Source organism: Hydra viridissima, unplaced genomic scaffold (assembly GCF_058129835.1).
Source record: "Hydra viridissima isolate aposymbiotic clone 2 unplaced genomic scaffold, HvirCarnegie_v1 scaffold_10, whole genome shotgun sequence".
In the NCBI taxonomy this organism is placed as follows: Eukaryota; Metazoa; Cnidaria; class Hydrozoa; order Anthoathecata; family Hydridae; genus Hydra; species Hydra viridissima.
Genome location: NW_028324309.1, coordinates 17,822,710 through 17,842,901, shown reverse-complemented (window position 1 = coordinate 17,842,901; position 20,192 = coordinate 17,822,710). Strand labels below are relative to the sequence as shown.

Genomic DNA, 20,192 nt, shown 5'->3' with positions numbered 1-20,192 from the left:
AGGAACGCGCGAAATTTTTTTAAAAGTTTAATGTATTTTAAGTGGAAAAGTTCAATTATTAGAATAACAAAGAAACGGTTGAAAATTTTAATAGATGTAAGGAAAAGAAGTCCAGCTGACAAAAAATAAAACTTGAGAAGAAAACGAGCTGGGACAGTATTCTTAAATCAGTTCATCAACAAGGAACAAAAAGTTGAAAAGAGGTATGAAGTACCCAGAAAAGTATAGAAGAAAATTCATTAAAAAAGCTGGTGTTCTTGACAGTGTTGATGGAAAAATGCTGGATGAAGTTGATGAGTTGAGGAAAATCAACCATTTGTTTAAATTAAATAACAATATTCTACTTGGCTAATGTTTCCTTTACGGTATCAAAAAATGATCTATATTGCACTATGTTCATGCACTAAAAAAACTTTTATTGCAGAAACATAGTGCAATATAGATCATTTTTGGAAATATTTAAATCATCTACTATACTTTTTTATTAATAGGGGAGAGGGGAGCAGCTTTGAACGGGGGCAGCTTTGAAAAAATGCATTTTTGAAGCGTTTTTGTATTTAAACTTAGTAAAACTAAATATTTTGTGAAGATAATAATTACCCTCGCAGCTATCACCTGTTTTTCCTGGCATTTTGCTTAAAATGGACAAAATATTTGATTGATTTGTTTTTGAGGACAAATCGTAAACATTTCGATGTAAAGTTCTAAGATTTTCCTGATCACGTTTCTTACTTGTGAGATGTTTAATGCTATTTATAAGATAGAATAATTCATAACATTTACAATTAAGCAGAAAATATCAATAATTAAGATAATTTTGTTTGAAAAAATCATTGTTTATTATTTAAAGTTTTGAATAAAACGAATGGGGTACCTTTGAATCGATTAAACTTCTCGCACTGTATTGCTTGATTATTACGGCCTAAATTTTGGTTGTCTAATTTTAAAAATGGTTCAAAATTATAAAAAAAAGAGAGTGACAGAAATAATAGAGGAGGATATTAATAATGCTGTTCTCCAAGTTGTAAATGGATTAATGAGGCCAAGCGAAGCTGCTAAAACTTATAATATAAAACGTAATACTTTACATTACAGAGTAAAGAAATATAAAAATTTATCTGAGACCAAGCTTGGTTTGACAACTTAATATACTGTCGCACAAGTATTTAACAAAAATGAGGAAATAATGTTAAGAGACTACCTAATAAAAAGCTCTAAAATGAATTATTGCTTAACATATAAACAAGCAAGAGAATTAGCATTTCATTATGCTATGAAACTTTGCAAATGTCCAAGTAAATGGATGGAAAATAAACAAGCTGGTATAGAGTGGTTGAAGGGTTTCATGAAACGTCACCAAGAACTTTCACTTAGAAAACCTGAAAATACAAGTTTGTCTCGTTCAACAAGTTTCAATCAGCACAATGTAAATCAGTTTTTTGATAACTATGAAAAAGTTTTAAAAAAATAAAAATTCACTCCTGATAGAATTTATAATATCGATGAAACCAGCATTATGACAGTAGTACAAGCACCCCATGTTATAGCATCACGTGGAACAAAACAAGTAGGACAGTGTGTGTCTGCTGAACGTGGACAACTAATTACTATGTGTGGTATAGGAAATGCTATAGGAAATTTCATTCCACCTGTCTTCATATTTCCAAGAGCACGGTTTCAAAACAACATGATAAAAAGAGGACCACCTGGTTGTATTGGTTATGCAAACAGTCCCACAAGTGGCTGGATGACAGAGCCATTGTTTTTAAAGGTTTTAGAACATATAAAGAAACTAGTCAGATGTTCGAAAGAGGATCCTGTTTTATTCTTAATGGATAATCATGAAAGCCATTGTACATTAGATGCCATTAACTATTGTTGTGAAAATGGAATGGTTGTTTTAACGTTTCCAACTCACTGCACTCATAGAATGCAACCTTTGGATGTGGCAGTTAATGGTACTTTCAAGCAAAAACTGTCTATTTCTCAGAATGATTGGCTTGTATGCAATCTAGGAAAAAACATAACAATACATGATCTAGTTGGTATAGTGACACCAGCATATACTTTAAGATATATTGCCAGGAATATTGTTGCAGGTTTTTCCACATCTGAAATATATCCTTTTTCACGACTTGCTTTCTGCAATGACGACTTTCAAAGTGCTGAAGTAACTAATCGCCCTCTGATAGAAACATTTAGTATAGCTACCTTTGATAATTTACATCAAATTCCTATTACACCTGAAGGGATAGTTATGCAAAAACAAGATTGTATGATTGATTATAAGGATGATGAGCAAAAAATTATAAGCAATGTCTTACAATCACATCACACAATAACACCTGAATCAGTAATACCATATCCAAAAGCTCTACCTCGTAAAAAAACTAATAAAGACAGAAAAAGTGGGAAATCTAAGATTCTTACTGACACCCCAGAAAGAGAAGAAATAAAAAAAATCTTATCTTTTACGCAAGGCTGGACTTGAAACATCATTACGAATTGAAAAACAAGGAACTTAAAAAATTAGATCCTCAAAAGCCAAGCTAAAACAAAAAATACTTTAATCTATGTTGAGTTATCTTAACTTTTAATTATTTTGATTTTCTACAATTTTTTTTTGAAAGTTTAGATTTTGTTGCTTGTAAAGATTCTTTGAAAAATTATTTGAGGTTTATTATATATATATTCTCTATTAAATGTTGTTAGTGTTTTTTAAATGTTCTATAATACAATACCATGCTAAACAATACACTAACACAAACATTTGTGTTTTTGAAGTGTAAGATTTTAATTAGATCAGTGGATGGTTTAATTATTTAAGTAACCATTGTTTTATCTATTGTTACTAATAGAAACTTAAATTTTATCCATTATCATTTACCGGTATAATTGGGTTTTTTTAAGTTTAAAGTTTAGTTCGTTTTGTAAGCTTTTTTTTTTTTTTAAGCTACTTTTATTTACAGCTTAAATAGCTTTACATAACTTTTGTTTAATCAACTTTTTAGAGTGATTATAAGATAAGATTGTATGTAAAAAAAAAAAGATTTTTACTATTAAAAACTTAAACTTAATCAAATTTAAAAGTAAATCAATGCTCTGTTTGAAAAAATAGTAATAATAATCTCTAGTTATTTCCATTTGCCAGAGATAATTCAAAGCTGCCCCAGGTTTGTTCAAAGCTACCTCAGGTTGGGGCAGTTTTGAACATTTTCACGTGTGTTAAAGAAATAGTAATTTTGACTTAATTTTTAGCTTAGAATTTATTTAAACTCTGCAGTTTTATTCCTTAATCATTGTTTTGACTATTCAGAAGAAAAAAAGTGATTAGAATAATTAAAATATTGATTTATAAAAAAAAGTTTAAAAAGTGTTCTAAGCTGCCCCCCTCTCCCCTATCATATACTGCTATACTTACTGTTATTCTTATTATTACTTGAGATTTCTGCACAAGCAATTAATAAATTACAAAGTTGGCAGCTCCCAACAGTTGTAAGTTGGTTAGGGTTAGGGTTAGGGTTAGGGTTAGGGTTAGAGTTAGGGTTGGGGCTAGGGTCAAATGAGTCTTGATTTAAATAGTTTGCTCTGTGATTGCAGTAACCAGCTTCCAAAAAATGTAAAAAATGATGATTCTTGATTTAAATTCTCAAAAAGATTCCCTGTTAGCTTCAGTTGGCTGTTTCAATATCATACCTGTTAAGGTACCAGTAGTTTCTTCAACCACTTTGTCTTCCAATGTTACATTTTCAACATCACAAAGTTTTAACAATTGACATTTAAGTCCTATATAATTACTAGGTTTTTTTTATCTAAATTTTAAAGTTAAACACTTTTTCATCACTACTATTTAGCAAAATGTATTTAAAAAAGCTAAGAATAAAAATTATACTTATTCTTACTGAAAACTAGTACCTTATTTTATCATATTTATTCTAAAAAACGAAAAACAGAAAGGATAACATTCAACAAATTATTGTAAGAATATATTTTGTTAACCAAAAATTAAATATCTATATTTGAACTTTATGTAAATATTTCAGCGAAAAAAATTATATGGTAAACAAAAAAACGGATTTTTTTATGAAACTTATACATTTATCAATATTTGAACTCAAGATATAAAACTTCAATACAAACAGTTTTATAATTTTCATATAAGCGTTTGTTTATTCCGTCGCCATCTTCAGAGTCCAAAACAGGCTTCTAAGAATTGCCGCATACGCTACTCAGTTATGTTTTAGACCAGTGGTCCAGTTGTGGCTAACCGGCTCTGGCGTGCCATCTCTGTATTTATATCGGTCCGTTTTTGGATATCCAGGACTGGGCTTTGACACGGCTTTTGGACTCTCTTAATAAAACCTTCTCTCTTAGTTGAAAAACTTCCACAAGATGTATTTACGACACTTGCTGATATGCTGACTTACGATTGCGAAAAGTTTGCTCGATATCTTTTGGTTGATGACTCAGCAATTGATAGTTTAAAAAAAAAGTTTGAAACTACGCGAGAACTAACTATGCAAATACTAAATAAATGGCGCAAGAATAATCCATCAAAACAATGGCGAGATGTTAAAACCGGATTATATTTTTGCAACCAAAAGGATTTGTTCAGGGAATGCGAACGAAGTAGGTATTTTAAGGTTGTTTTCATGCTACCTTTATAAATCTTTCAGGGCCTTTTCTTTAGCCAAACCATCTAGCAATTTTCCGGATTTAAATTCATACTTGTATTTATACAGAAAAAGTGTATTTGGGGTTAAAGTAGGGAGGAAGGCAGGGGAACGCAGGGGAACGCAGGGGAACGCAGGGGAACGCAGGGGAACGCAGGGGAACGCAGGGGAACGCAGGGGAACGCAGGGGAACGCAGGGGAACGCAGGGGAACGCAGGGGAACGCAGGGGAACGCAGGGGAACGCCGTTTTCCCTAAGTTGAAAATCCATGAAATTTATTCACTCCTTTCCATTTATTTCGCTACCGTTCCACCGTCACGCTTTCGACTTTACATGAATTTTTTTTATAAGACCTTGTATGGAATTGTCCATAAATTACGCGACTTTAACTTTTTTAAAAAATGGAAGAAAGAAATTGAAGACTCCACGGGAAGAAACGGCAGGGTCACATTTTGAAAATTTTGACATTTTACACATTCTAGCTTTATTAACCACCAAAGCATAGTTTGTATTTGAATTCAAATCAAATAAACAATTTGATGCATATTTAAAGTTTGACGGAATGAAATCTCTTTTCTTCATTATACAAAAAATTACCTCCCCGAAAAACAAATTTTTAAGAATGTGAATAATGTTCGGAACTTTCTAAAAGACATCAACCAAGTTTACCTTCCTTATTTTTTGAATTATCAAGACTGATATTGATAGCTTTAAGTCCTTGTTTTTCAAAATAGTAACAGATGACTTGGTTGATGTAAGTTTAGTAAAAATGGCGGCAAATGAAAAACCATTAGAAATGCTAAAGAAATCCAAAAAACGAAAAAGTAAGGAAAGATTGCGTGAAAGTAAAAAAAAAACAAAGACTAGCATCACATAAAACAGGACCTGAATGTAATTGTAAAAGGTTGAAATGCTTCGAAATTGTTAAAAGAGAAGATAGAATTTCTTTATTAAGTTATTTTAACTCTCTAGCCAGCAAGGATGCTCAAGATTCGTATCTTGCTAGTTCAATAACTTTAAATAATGTTTCAAGAAGAAGACCACGAAATATCGATTCAAAAGGATATAATAGCAGTTACAAATATAAACTTTTTATTACAAATCAAGAGGTAATAACAAGTGAGAATTCGTTTGTTCATGTTTGCTTTTCTGCATTTACTTCAATCTTTGGGATAAAGAAGGGAAGATTGGAGACAATAAAAAGAAGTCTTTTAACCACAGGCAAATTATAATTTTTTATTGAATACATTAATAGTTATAAAATCTTTTTTCTTAATGCAAGTTTTCAATAACATTAATCTTATATAAAAATTACGTTTTTTCATTATATAGGTCACTCACCCCACGATCAAAGAGGAAAACACAAAAATCATTATAATAATTTTACTCCTGAACTTAAAAATAAGATATGTGATCACATTTCTTCTTTCAGAGGTCGAGAGTCTCACTATTCTCAAAATAAAACTAGGCGACTATATCTTCCTGAAGAACTGAATATTACCAAGATGTTTAACCTGTTTAAAATCAAGTATGGAAATGAAAAATTGTCATATGAATCTTATCGCAAAATATTTAACACTAATTTTAACATTTCTTTTGGGTACCCTAGAACTGACACTTGTTCTAAATGTGATGAGTTTAAAATTAAAATCGAATCAACAAAATTTGAACTATCTCTTAATTCAGAGTGCAAAAAGCTTAAACAACAATTAGATGAGATAGAATTACAGAAAGAACAACACCACAAAGATGCCAAAACATTTTATGTTAGAAAACGAAATGCACGGTTTAAAGCACAATGGGAACAAAGATTTGAGTCAATTGCTTTTGATTTCCAAAAAAATCTCAATTTACCAAATCTATCAACCAATGACTTTTACTACAGAAGAAAACTGGCATTTTATTCATTTAATATTCACGTGCTTTCAAGTAATGAAGTTTTTTTGTATTGTTATGATGAAACTATTGCTAGAAAAGGGGCTGATGAGGTAACGTCAATGTTATATGATTTTTTTATGAAACATTTAGACAAAGAAATTCGATCTGTAGAGCTGTTTTGTGATTCATGTGCCGGCCAAAACAAAAACTATACATTAATTCGTTTTATGGATTTCCTTATTCATGAAAAAAAAAGGTTTGACTTCATTAAAGTTATGTTTCCAGAACGCGGACATTCTTATATGGAGTGTGATAAAGATATGGGGTTAATTAATTGCAAAACACCTGCATGTATTCCATTAGATTGGATTAACACATTCAGAAATGCTTGTAAAAGACCCACTCCATTTCAAGTTGTAGAATTGATGCAAGATATGGTAAAAAATATAACTGATTTTTTAAGACCATTTTATAAGAAGAAATGTCCAATTCCAACACGTCCTCTTCGTGAAATTTGTTTTAGAGGAGACTCAACTGGCATTATATTTCATCGTGATTCGTGGAATGGGTTATTATTAAAAACAAATTTAAAAAATAATAGGAATATTGCTATAAAAGGTGAGATCCCAATACTATATAATGCAAAACTTTGTATCTCCGAGGCAAAGTACAGAGACCTACAAGTGTTAAAAAAGTTCACATCCAATACAGAGTTTTATGATTCTCTGCCTTACAATCAAGAGCTTGTCGAGGCATTTCATGAAAATATTGACTCTGAAGATGATGAATAAATAGACGCCTTTTTTCATTTGTAGTTTGACCTTTCTTTTTCTTTTTTTTGTTAATGTTTCTTGAAAGATTTTTAAAAGTTAATGTTTTTTCTTTGTCTGCATTTAAACTGAATCAATTTATAAAATTAATAATCACAAGATATTGAAATATTGATATTAAGATAAAAATTGAGAATAGACATAAATATTAGTTTTTTAGTTACATTTACCCATAAAAATTTAAAACTCATTTATTATAAGGAAAGACTCCCTGCAATAAATACCTGTTTGTACATATAGTTTTGTGAAAGAAAAGTGACATCTGTATGGGCAAAGCTTTAAACCTTAGAATTAAGAAGAAAAATTGCATTTTGTCATCAACAACAAAAAGGTATTTTTAATTCATACTGGCCCCAAGACTGTTTTAAGGTCGATACTAGGTTCCAGTGGTGAAGTCGGTTGATTAAAAAGGCTCCTGCCTGATTTTATTTACAAGCTAATATAAAATAATTAAAACATTAACTTTTCACTTGATCTAAAAACTTAAAAAGACGTTATACCGGGGAAAAAACGGCAGAGTCCAAAAAAAACTTCACTTAAAAAAGAATGTCTAAAATGAAAATTATTGCACTTAAATTGAAAGTATAACTTTAATTGCATACAAAAATGGTTATTTTTGCAATATACTTTAAAAATCCACACATTTTTCCTAAAAATTTAAAAGATATACAGGCTTAAAAGGTTAAAAATGAATTATCTCAAAACGAAAAAATGTGACCCTGCCGTTTCTTCCCGTGTAGTCTTCAATTGTTTTCACTTTTGCCCAGCTGTTTCATTGAGCATTAAAGTCAATTTTAATTATTGCTTAAGTGCAAGGCTCTGCGACCGAATTCTTGTGATCTATTTTGTTTTGTTTATTACTAAAGTTTAGCTTTGCGTAATTTTCCGACAACCCTTATAAACAAATTATTAAAAAATTTGATTTTAAAAGGTTAGTGGTATTTCAATCCATTAAATAACATTCATTTAACTCTAATGGCATAATCGATGCGGCTGGAAAAAATAATAAATACAGTATCTAAAGATTTTAAAAAAATGCTTTTTATTCACAGCAATTGATGTTTACTGATATTAATTTTTATGTTTTTATAAATCTTATTGTTAAAAACTATATTTAAAAAATTTTTTTTTTTTTTTCTCAATTTTTCTCATTTTACTAACAATTTTGTTTAAATTAGGTGGAAGTTTACTGGAAAAAATTATAAATACGGTAACGATTAATCTTTTTGTTTTCTTTAATTTTTAACTGTTATTACTTTTCAAATATGTGTTTGACTCCGGTTATTATTAACATCTCTTAAGAAGAGACTTTGGAGGGGGTAATAGCCTCTTCCCCCATATTTATTTAAGAGGAAGGTTTCTTCCCTCCCCCTCCCCCTTCAAATCTCCAACCCTGGCTGTCTTTGTCACTCCCCCTCAAACTGATATGACCTTCCTAAGCTACTAAATAATAATAAGTTACATTATTATAATTATAACAAATTACAAAGAAGATAAAAAAATTATTCGTGAAGCTAAAAGAGATCCATTTATCTCCAGCATCACCATTAAAAAGAGTTAAATGTAACAGCACGAACAACTAGAGGACTTTTGGTTGAAGTTAATTTGTTTTGAAGATCACCAAGAAGTGTGCCTTTATTGAAAAAACGATATATAAAAGCTAGAAAAGAGTTTTTTCATAAATATTCTGCATGGACAAATAAGAAATGAGGCACAGTTTTGTGGACAGATGAATCTAAGTTTAATATCTTTGGATCAGATGGTAACCAGTATGTAAGCAGACCACCAAAAAAGAGTTTGACCCACATTACACTAAAAAAAAACCCTTAAACTTGGTGGTGGAAACATTACAGTGTGGGGAGGTTTCTCGTCATCTGGTAATGGTCCTATCTATTTAATAACAGACTCTATGATAGCTGATATTTATGCTAATATATTTGAAGAAATAATGTTTCCTTATGCTGAGGATAACATGCTGCTGCTCTGGATATTTCAACAAGATAACGATCCAAAACATACAGCTTCTATCGCAAATAGATGGTTCCAAAATAATGGTATAAGAAAATTGAACTAGCCAGCACAATTGTCGGATTTAAATTCTACATAAAATTTATGGAAAATTGTAAACGATGAGGTTGCAAAACAAAAGCCTCGGAACAAAAGGGATTGGTGGGAGGCTGTGAAAACATCACGGTACGCTATTCCACTATCAACATGCCATAAGTTGGTCAACAGCATGCCCAAAAGACTTTTCAAATTAAAAAAAAATAAAGGACATGCAACAAAGTATTTGGCAATTTTTGTAAGTATTATATTAAGTGATTGATAAACTTTTTTCAGAAAAAAAGAAAAGTTTGTATTTGTTTTTAATTTTTTTAAATTATTTTTGATAGATATATGTTTTATAAACATTGAATTTTCTTAATTTTTTCAAATATACGATCAAATTAACCATTTCTGTATTTTTTTTTTCCATTAAATTTCCGCCTACTTTAAACAAAATTGTTAGTAACATGAGAAAAATTAAAAAACACTTCATAGTTTTTTTTAAAAATACAATTTTTAACAATAAAGTTTATAGAAACATAAAAATTAATATCAATACCAATTGCTGTGGATAAGAAGCGTTTTTCTAAATGTTGAGAAACTGTATTTATTATTTTTTCCACCATTGTAAATTGTGTTTTGTTTTAATGTATCTTTTCTGAATATATATAGTTGTTTGTTTAAAAACATCATCCTTTCCGTGAATGTAAAAGGCGATAAAACGTAAACAAGCAAAATTGTCTAATTTTATTGCTAAATGTTGACATCGCGCCTGGTTTGGAGACACAGATCATATATCGTCATTTCAAGCTATTAACTTTACTAGCATGTTACCAACGAATTGTTCATCATCACGGCCTCAACAAACACTTAGTATACAATTGAATTCTTTAACATTGCCTCAACAATCATCCAGTTCAGCAGCCTCATCTGATAAAAATTGTGACGACATGGGTGCAGTCATTTTCCTAAATGTCGGACAATTAAACAACATAATGAATTCAAGCCTAAAATTAATTTTTTATTATGCATCGATGGCAAGGTTGAATGCCCTGTTTGCAATTCAATTAAACTAGAAAGTTGTTCGAAGGAATGTTTGCGTATCCCATGATTTCTTATCGCGAATCTCGCGAATTGCAGTTGATGTCATTAAGAAAGAAAATATGTAAACACAATTTTTCTGAAGCACATAGGCAGGCATACAAACTTCTCGAACTAAGAAAAGGTGAGCATTTGAAAGCAAGTTTAAAAATAAAGTAACCAAGCAGAAAAAGACACAACTGAATGCGTATTTAGAACGGTGTACAATATTGCTAAAAAAAACAGAACTTATACTGATCATACTGAGGTCATTGATCTGCAGAAATTAAATAGTATTATGCTGGCAGAGTGTTACACTCAAACGTTTTTTGTGGAGACATAATTGATTCTACAAATGAGCAAAGGAAGAAGAAAGTATTATACTAAATCCAGCAATACTCCGGTACGTTCAGTATTCGATGAAAGCACAAGTTCATCCGGGATAACTTCCTTGATTATATATATCTTCCGTATAAACTTGATGACTTTCCTATTAACATATTCGTTAATTTATTAGAACTGAATGTAACCAAGGCTTCAGATATTGCAAATCAGATCCTAAACAGTCTTCATCGGCACAGACTTTCGGTTTCCTATTCATCGCACAATTCGCTAGGATTTTGCAGTGATGGTGTCTCAGTTATGACTGGATCAAATGCTGGCGTCTTTATACAATTGAAACAGAAGTTTTCTCGGCAATTCGGATGGCATTGCTTGTATCATCGTTTCGAACTGACTGTAAGTGATGCGGTTAAAGCATGGGTGGCGCTGAACCATTTCAAGTGTCTTATGGATTTTCTATACGCTTTGTACAGTACTCAGTCATCAAAAAACAAAAGAGAGCTTTTACCAGAAACAGTTGATATGGAAGTTTTTCTTCTTAAAATAGGCCGAATTCTCAGTTTACAAAGGGTTGTTTCATTGTTTCGAACTGTAAAGACCGTTTTGCCCAACTTAAAAGCTTTTCATGTTTATTTTATAAATGTATTAATTATTTATTTCATAAATGTATTAATTGATTCAACACGTAATTCAAAGGAAAGATCCAAATTTAAAGGTCTTGCACAGACCTATTATTTATATAATTATTTTGCTTTAACAAAACAGGAATTTAATAACATCAAGGATCATTTTAACGGTCAAGAACATGTGATAATATTTTCCGAACTTTTGAGCAACTTACATTTCCTAGGTTGAAACGTGTGCATTCTTCATCAATGATCATGTCTGTAAGAAATCCAGAATTTAAAAACGGTTTTTCAATTATGAATATCATCTGTAAAGATGTGCGAAGCATATTTTCAGAAAAACATCTATAATCGTTGATGTCTATCAGCATTGAAGGTCCTCCACTTAAAGAATTTAAGCGAAATGAGTTTACAAAAGAATGGTTGAATGTAGGTAGACGATCAGCAGATTGCGAGGAAGGACACGTAGAAAGGAAAAGGAATCAAGTGAAACAAAGTCTTTTTGGAAATTGCTATAGCGCTCCAAAATACTCAGAACACTTTGATAATATCTACCACTGTACCAAAGAAATATGTTATATTGAAAATAATAATTCACTGTTTATGTTGATACCTCTCCATTTGTACACCAGAAATAAGTTCATTTCAAAATATTTTTTTTAACATAAACATTTAACATAAGAGGCATACATAAAGTAAGTACGCAGTAAAATCACTAATTTCAGGTCCCTCCTCCATTTTTTTCTCTTTTTTTTGCATATCTAAGTATTTATACTTGCCACTCCTAAATCTTTTGAATCCACTCTTTAAACTTTTGGTACAGTTCCACCAGCTTTCTTTTTTTCCTTTAACCCCTGAGTAAATTTATGGCATTATTACATTTTATTATTTAGTTTATTAAGTAATATTTTACCAGACACAAGTCTGTGGGGAGTTATTTTAACCTTCCCTGACACACTAATGAGTCACTGTTTTCTTTATGGACTTGATATTATTTTTCCCATCTGACTGTAAATTATACAATTTACAAACTCCGATCCCATTTTAAACAGTTTTACAACCGCGTCGTTTTGACACATTAAAGACCTCACATGGATTAACACCTACATACATTAATAGCTATACACACTAACACCTTACATATATTAACACGATAATTGTATCTTGAAGACGTTATTCACGATACCCTCCCCCGATTAAAGCTGAGACTTCGGCTTTAATCAACTATCTTCCATCTTGTCTTCCATGATGCAATTGATCTATTGTCTTGCATCCAGTTTCGCCTGTCTCGTTGCTGTTTTCAAAGAATTGGCTTCTGCTCTGGTTTCCAAATTCTTGTCCAATTTGATTCCCTTTCTGCGTTACAATTCATTTCCAATTCACACACCGACTGAAATGGTCGTTCAATCACATAACAATTTCCCAGTCAAATTTTAAAGCCAAGAATTTCTCCATCTTCGTCTTTAATATTGTTTTCAATTCGTTCAATGTTGATAAGTGCCTTGTCCTTCACATGGTTTTAATGAGCACCAAGCTTCCGACACCTAGGAGTTTCACGTAGCCTTTCTTTTTCTTTGATTGTTGTCGTTCTTCAATTGCATATACGTATTCGTTCATCAATCTTTTCCTTAGATGATTCTTACAATTTTGTACAAACTTGGCTCTCCGTAGTGCCCAATCACCCCTTGTTATTAAATCAATATCTTCTTCAAGCAAAACAGGTCCCCCCTCTTTAATATATTTGGCATGAACACTTAATTATCGAACTGGTCACCTTGGTAACAAAGTGGTCTATTGTTCATTGTGCACTCCACATCCAACAATACTTCCTCCGATTCAAAGAAACTTAGCATGCCCTTACCAATTATTTTTGACAAACTTTTCTTCATTATTCCGATTAATCTTTCAAATAACTTTCTTCACCACGGTGCTCTTGATAGATTAAACCTCCACTTTATGGCTTGAGTAGCGAGATAGTTGGCGAGATTTTCATCCTTCTTAAGTGTAAGTAACCAATTCTCTGTTGCCACAAATTTCTTTGCATTATGACTAATCATCATTTGTAGTGGTCCTTTTCTTGCAATAAACTCCTTTAAAGTTCTCTGAAATTCTCCTGTTGACATATCATGACAAAGTATGATGCAGACAGCTCTTGTACATGCGCACACCGGCAAAATCAACTTATGTAACCTTAAACGGTTTGATATATTCAGTTCTAAAGCGTGGTAACATTGCTCTTGTTGGTGGTAACAGCGGTTTCACTCAATATCTCTTACATAAATTGCATTTACGAATGATCTTTTTTACGGCAACTCAAGTTTGGTATTCAAAACTTTTCTCTTATGCAACCCATCGTATCTCCAACTCCCCCGTGAAGCTTTTTCGCATACTGGTGCTCAATAATTCTTAGAGCTAGTTGGAATTCTTTTGGTACAAATATTGGATTATACCCAGAGATTTTTCTGTGACATCTCCAAAGCTGTTCTACATTGGAATTATTTACAACAGTTCCACATTGGAATTTATTACATCAGCTTTTTGTAGTAATTTGATATTCATTAACTCTGCTTAAATCATCTCTTTGGCTTTTAGCGGTCCTGTTATTTTTTTCTTTATTACGACAATTGTAAATAAACCTTTTTATAAAGGATGTTATTCTTATAATCTTCTAATACTTGTGGTTTACTCAACATTTCTTTAAATATATGATGTCCCTTAATTTCTTTTGTTGCTATACCGACGTTCTCTTTCACACTAATACTTTCATTTGATGCGTATGGCACTTCAATTATTTCCAGTTGGAATGGCTATTTTTCTTTGTGTTTTAAGATATCGGTCCATTGAACCATAAGCCTGATAGTTTCTCTGGACTCTCTCCTCTTTTTCCTAGATCATTTGGGTTTTCTTTTATTGTGATATAAAGCCATTTTACTTCTCCATGCAATAAGATTTGTCGAACTTGATTCCTAACAAACTGTGACCAGCTGCTTATTTCTTTTAAAAAGTAAACTACCGCAGTACTATCAACCCAATGATATATTTCAATAATATTATGTTGTTTAACGTCTTCCTAACACAATTCATCAGCTTGCTCAAGGATTGCGTCGCTACCAGCTCGGTTTTGGATCAGTCTAAGATCCTTTGATGCAATCCATGCTTTCGCTAGAAGTAGGTTGGCTGTTTTCTAATATTGATGGCTCACTGCAACGTAGACGCTTTTATTTTGATATATGCTTTTTAATGGTGGTGCCGAGAATGTGAGGGCTAGAACTTGAACCAAAAATCATCCTTGTAAACCGTAACTCCGTTAATTCAATTTTCTTTAAGTCCCTACGCCAAAGTAAGCGTTGTGCATCTCTATCCATTTCGTTTGTTATCGAATTTGTAGAAACGCCTTCTTTACGTCAGCGAAAACAGAGTTTATTCATTAGTTTCGTATGAGTATGTCAAATATTAAGAGTTTCAGCGCTAGTCCCAGTTCTAGAAAATCGTTTAATGAAGGTGATTGAGCGTCTTTCCTAGCTGAACAATTATAAACAATTCTCATTTTTGTTAAATTGGCATTTTCTTTGATAACCGCTTGATGAGGAACGTAGTCAATAAATTCTGCGTTAGGTTTTACTGGTGCCATTTTCAATATTCCCTCACTGATCTGTTCAATAAATATATCATTATACTGTTCTAGTTTTTCAGTTATTTCAACCAACTCGTTGTATTTCCCAATCTTTTAAGAGCCAAATTTCTGTTTGGCAGTTTAACAACATCCTTTTTCCAAGGCACTCTGGTTTCATATTAACCTTCGTCGATTTGATGCATTTTTTCCCTAAAGTCTTCATGGAACAATGATTCGCTGTTTGTGCCTGATAATCCAAGTATTTTTAAACTAAACATTTTCTCGAACTCATCACGAACAGTGTTCAATAAGAAACTTTTTTCATCTTTAACGTAAGCAGAGTTACTCTTTAAATACTAGCATCTTGTTCTTATCACAATACTATTTATGTTTATTTAGTGAAACTTCTGAAATAAACAAGTTTTAAAATCTTAGACAAAAAAATTTTTTACAATGTCAATGTGGTATTTGTGCTGTTATCAATCTACTCTTAGTACTAAAATATCAATAAAGACTTCTTTTCTCATTTGAGAGAAGAAGTTTATTAGTAATTAATTTAGCATTTTGATTTTAATTTACTCTATAAGGTTCTACCATTTTTGTATAAATAGATTTATTGTTATTTCTGGATTTTGTTGTTCCAACTTTTTAATAGGTTTAGTATCTACAGAATAATTAATACCTCTCATATTTAGTTCATTAAAATGACTTCTTTGATCACTATCAATTCGTTCAGAACTTCACTCTATAGGATATATTGCCCTCAATACAGAACAAAGAAAACACATATCAACATCGTTTTACAATTAAATATTGTACTTTTGTGAAGGTCCTTTTAATGTTTCATATTCAATAGTATTATTTTGGGGAGATACTAATGAAATGAATGACCATCCTCTACCACATTTCTGAAATGTAAAAAATTTTTTCTTTATGCGATCAGGCATTGCAATATTTAGATCATCAAAGTCAGTTCCAGCTAAATTTTTTTTTATTTCAGAAAGAAAAGCAATTTTTTCCATAATAATTTGTTAAAATATTAGCTTTAGTAACTGTACGTGTAAGAATGAGCTTTACCTTTGCATTTATACATTTTTCTAAAAAATTGAAATAGAAAATATTTTTCCAGATACTCGGAATAAATGTTTTTTGTCTGTTTTATAGATTCTTATAGCGCTTTGCGCCATTTACACTCTCAGCATTAGGTCTTTGCTCCACGGTCCTTTGGAGCTATAAAGCCCAAATCTGTGCAAATAATTTTTCTAATTTGTTAATTTATGCCCTAAGGAACTTAATGAAAGTGAATATCTTTTTGATTTCGTTTTTTCATACATATCATCATACAATATAGTTACTTCAGTTGAGCCTTGCGATTTGAAATATTCATTTGCAGCTACTTCCTATTTTGTACTTTTTTCGCAAGAAAATTCTTGAAAGATCTCAAATTGTAAATTTTGTTCTCGATCCCAATGGTTTTTATTTTATTCAACTTACATACTAACTTTACGATACCAATTGCCATCTACAGGCTACTTCCATCAATCAATGCATTACTATCTGTTAAACCAGTCAGCATGCTTTTCAAAAATATTATTCACTTTTTCTACTACGTCACTATATGGTATTGCAGTATGTTTTTCCCGACTAATATTGTAGTAAGTATTATGCTTGCAGCTTAATCTATTAGTTTTATTAGCATCACCTACAGCAGTCTTACAAGCCTCTAAAGTCTAACCATTGGTTTAGTAGCATCTCAGCCTACTGAGAATACTTGAAACGTTCTTGAAGAATCCACCATCTTTATTGGCAAACACTCTCATAAATCGATGTTTTTCGCTAATAAACATATTTTTTAACAGCAGCATATTTTTTTCGCAAGATATTGTATCAAAGACTTGTTGGCTTTTCAACCCATCGCATTCAACAGCTTCATCCCTGAGTCCTGTGTTAACAGCTTTTTTATAAGCCAATAATTCAAGCCTATTGAGTAATGCATTTGGATAACTAGGTAAGATAAAGCAGAACAAATACCTTTACTAGCTTTGCATTATTTCAAATGAGATTTTGTTTGTTAATCCATTTATACCATTTGTACTATCTTTTTCATTAATATCTTTTTGTGTTATGTTTTTCATTAATTTTTTAATAATCTCTGAATAATTTTTATAATATACATCAATATATGGCCTATTCCATAGTTCAGTGACGCATCATTTTTTTAAATAAACGTAAATTTATTAACATAACACTGACAATTAGCAAAAATTAAAACATGATTTCAGCGACGCAACGCGGAAAAAAATATTTTTTTATCAGCATACTTTCAAACGGAGTTTTCGCTGAAATTTTAATTCTTGCGAGACTAATTAGTTTTTTTTGTAGTAATTTATTCATTTGATAATGAGGCAGTCATAAAAAAGCGACAAGCAACAAAGTTTTCATATCGTTTTATTCTACAGAAAAAAACTATCAGTTCAGTGACGCAACATTCAGTGACGAAACAAAAAGATGAAATTAAAATCATTTTAAAAAGTTTTGTTATTTTGTGATAAATTTTAATTATACTCAGATGAGCAACGTTATCATTCTGAACATAAAAAAAATGTGATTTTGATAAATCTTTGATTTTTCTTGAATAACTTAAAATTGAACTGAATCCAAGTTTATTCTATTATTGTCTTTGCGTCGTTTTCTGACATGAAATACAGATATTTGCAAATCTTGTAACGCTAACGCAAAGGCTGCTGCTGACCTGATCTCGCATTGAATAAATTTAACTCTTAGGGCTGCAATTCGTTTAACAGTAGCTTTCCCGTGCATCGCTGCGAAAAAATGCCGGAAGAATTTTTTATGAAAATGCGTTTCAAACCCAAAAATTGCAATCAAAATGTTTTTGTTTTTGGACTGAGAGGTGCCATTATCGCTGTACATATGTACTTCTTGGACTTGATCAGGAATAAAGTGAAGGATTTTGTCGATGTACGGTATAACGGGACACTTTGTATGATCAGTTGAATCAGAAACTATGGAAAATGTTTTTAACTCAATGTTCCAGACTTTAAGGGTCATTATAGAAACTTGATTTTGATCAAAATGAGCCGCTTGCGGTTTATTTTGATAGAAACACCTAGAGTTTTCACCCTAGCCAACTTGGATTACCGCAATTTCAGAATTAATACTCATCGAAACTTCCTTTAGTTTCTTAAAAAATGTTGATTGGTTTTTCTTTACAAATGCGTGTTTAACGAACTTATCACGTATCACTCATATTTGTTGGATGAGTTTTGTTACAGAAGACTTTTTTGAAATTTTTTCAATGTTTACATATGTTTTAGTTTCAGGCTTTCTCCACACGTCCCAGGATACTTCGAAATCAAATGTATTAATAGTTTGCAAGTGTTTATTGAACTGCTTTAAACCTTTGCATAAAAAGCATGTGTCATTGGCGCAATCTTATGTGTACTGTTCTCAAACAAAGTTATTTATCATTTCAGATCCAACTTGTTGACGCTTGAATTGATTTTGTTAATACATCTGAGGCAAATTGTGAATTTTCATGCAAACTACAAATACAAACATTATGCGGATATTTTGTAATTGATTTCACATTGTGTGGTCGCAAAATTTGCTGAGTCCAATATTGGCGCTTGTCTGGTTTCACACCCCACCCCCCACCCCCTTTTTTTTTTTTTTTTGGCAGATTCTGGAAGATCTTTGTCTGAAACGGAAAAAAATGGTATTCATTTTTATTTTTGAAAAAGAAAAAGTACTCTAATTCACGTTTGAATTGAGTACTCTAATTCACGTTTGAATTCCATTTTTCCGTTAAAAATAACGCTGCTTTTAACTCCATTTTGAAACTTTTTAATAATAGTTTTAAAACCATTTATTCAAACCGCTGAAAATATTTACCTGGTTTTTACAAGCATTAAGAAATACAAAGATCAAAAAAAGAGATTTAAATTAAAACATAAACTGAATAGCTACTTAATTTATTTATTACATAATATAAAGAAATATAAACCAAAAAATAAGAGTTGTGTTCATCAAATAGTTTTACGAACACCTAATTTACTGGGTAGTTAGTAGCAATTTGATCCCAAAAGTGAAAAAACGCATGCTCTTTAAACACATGCATCCACATGAATTCGCTGAGATAGTCAGGAATCATGTCTCTATGTGTTCCAAACATATCTTTAAACTTTGCTTTGCTGTGACACCACATTGCTTCAACTCGATTAGTTGTCACGTTTGTTGCCGGATCTACAAAGTGAAGCAAGTGGACACACTAACTTGAACATGGCAGCATAGAGTCAAAAAGCGTTTAAAGTGTTGATAGCTGAGGTATTCTTTAACTTAGCAAAAATTTGGCAAAAAAAAAGTGACTACAAGGCTATATATATCATTTTAAAAAATGAGAACCTCAAAAAGTTGTGTTCAGCCATTATGTGACTTGGTCTTATTATTTTAAGAATACCATATGGAGACGTAGATTATTAAGAATTACCTTGATGCCTCTAAAATATTTACATTGGTGTGTAGAAGATATGTGAAAGTCTTACGCAAACGCAAAAAACACGGCGCTTGGCTGGTTTCTCCCCTTTTTTACTAAGTTAAAGAATACCTCAGCTATCAACACTTTAAACGCTTTTTGACTCTATGCTGCCATGTTCAAGTTAGTGTGTCCAAAAAAGACCATAAAACTGGGGAGAAACCAGACCACAAAACTGCGACTCCAAATGAAACACAACTTGTTTATTGAAAGTAGATAGATTCCTCTCGATTCACTTTTTTTAAGAGGTTCAAGATGACTGGTGATGGTTGACTTTGCGTGCTAGAGTTCTAATTAGCTTCGAGGAGCTGGTGCTCTTCCGTTTGTTGCCCGTTTGTTGCCCGTTGAAAATTGTAACAGAATTTCTTATGTTGTAACAAAATTTCTTATGTTGCTCTTCCGTTTGTTGCCCGTTGAAAATTGTAACAGAAACAACCCAGACAGCCTACGACACTGGGCCAGAATTCCGGCGAATCATCGCACGCCGTGACGACTTGATTAGTAGAGAGCTTACGATAAGAAAACTGCAACGGCAACTTCTAAAATTTATGA

At 31.6% G+C, this 20,192-nt stretch overlaps 1 protein-coding gene across 1 annotated transcript; it reads left to right on the top strand.

The window, feature by feature from the left end:
* Positions 1 to 5,106: 5,106 nt before the first annotated feature.
* LOC149883447 (uncharacterized) lies at positions 5,107 to 8,007 on the top strand. The gene is made up of 2 exons (XM_090065696.1): positions 5,107 to 5,894; positions 6,006 to 8,007. The coding sequence occupies exon 2, from the start codon at positions 6,179 to 6,181 to the stop codon at positions 7,340 to 7,342; it is 1,164 nt and encodes a 387-aa protein (XP_089921822.1). The 5' UTR covers positions 5,107 to 5,894; positions 6,006 to 6,178; the 3' UTR covers positions 7,343 to 8,007.
* Positions 8,008 to 20,192: the final 12,185 nt, after the last annotated feature.

Excerpts from the sequence above, each read along its gene's own strand:
- LOC149883447 (XM_090065696.1), top strand. The coding sequence starts at position 6,179 with ATGTTTAACCTGTTTAAAATCAAGTATGGAAATGAAAAATTGTCATAT.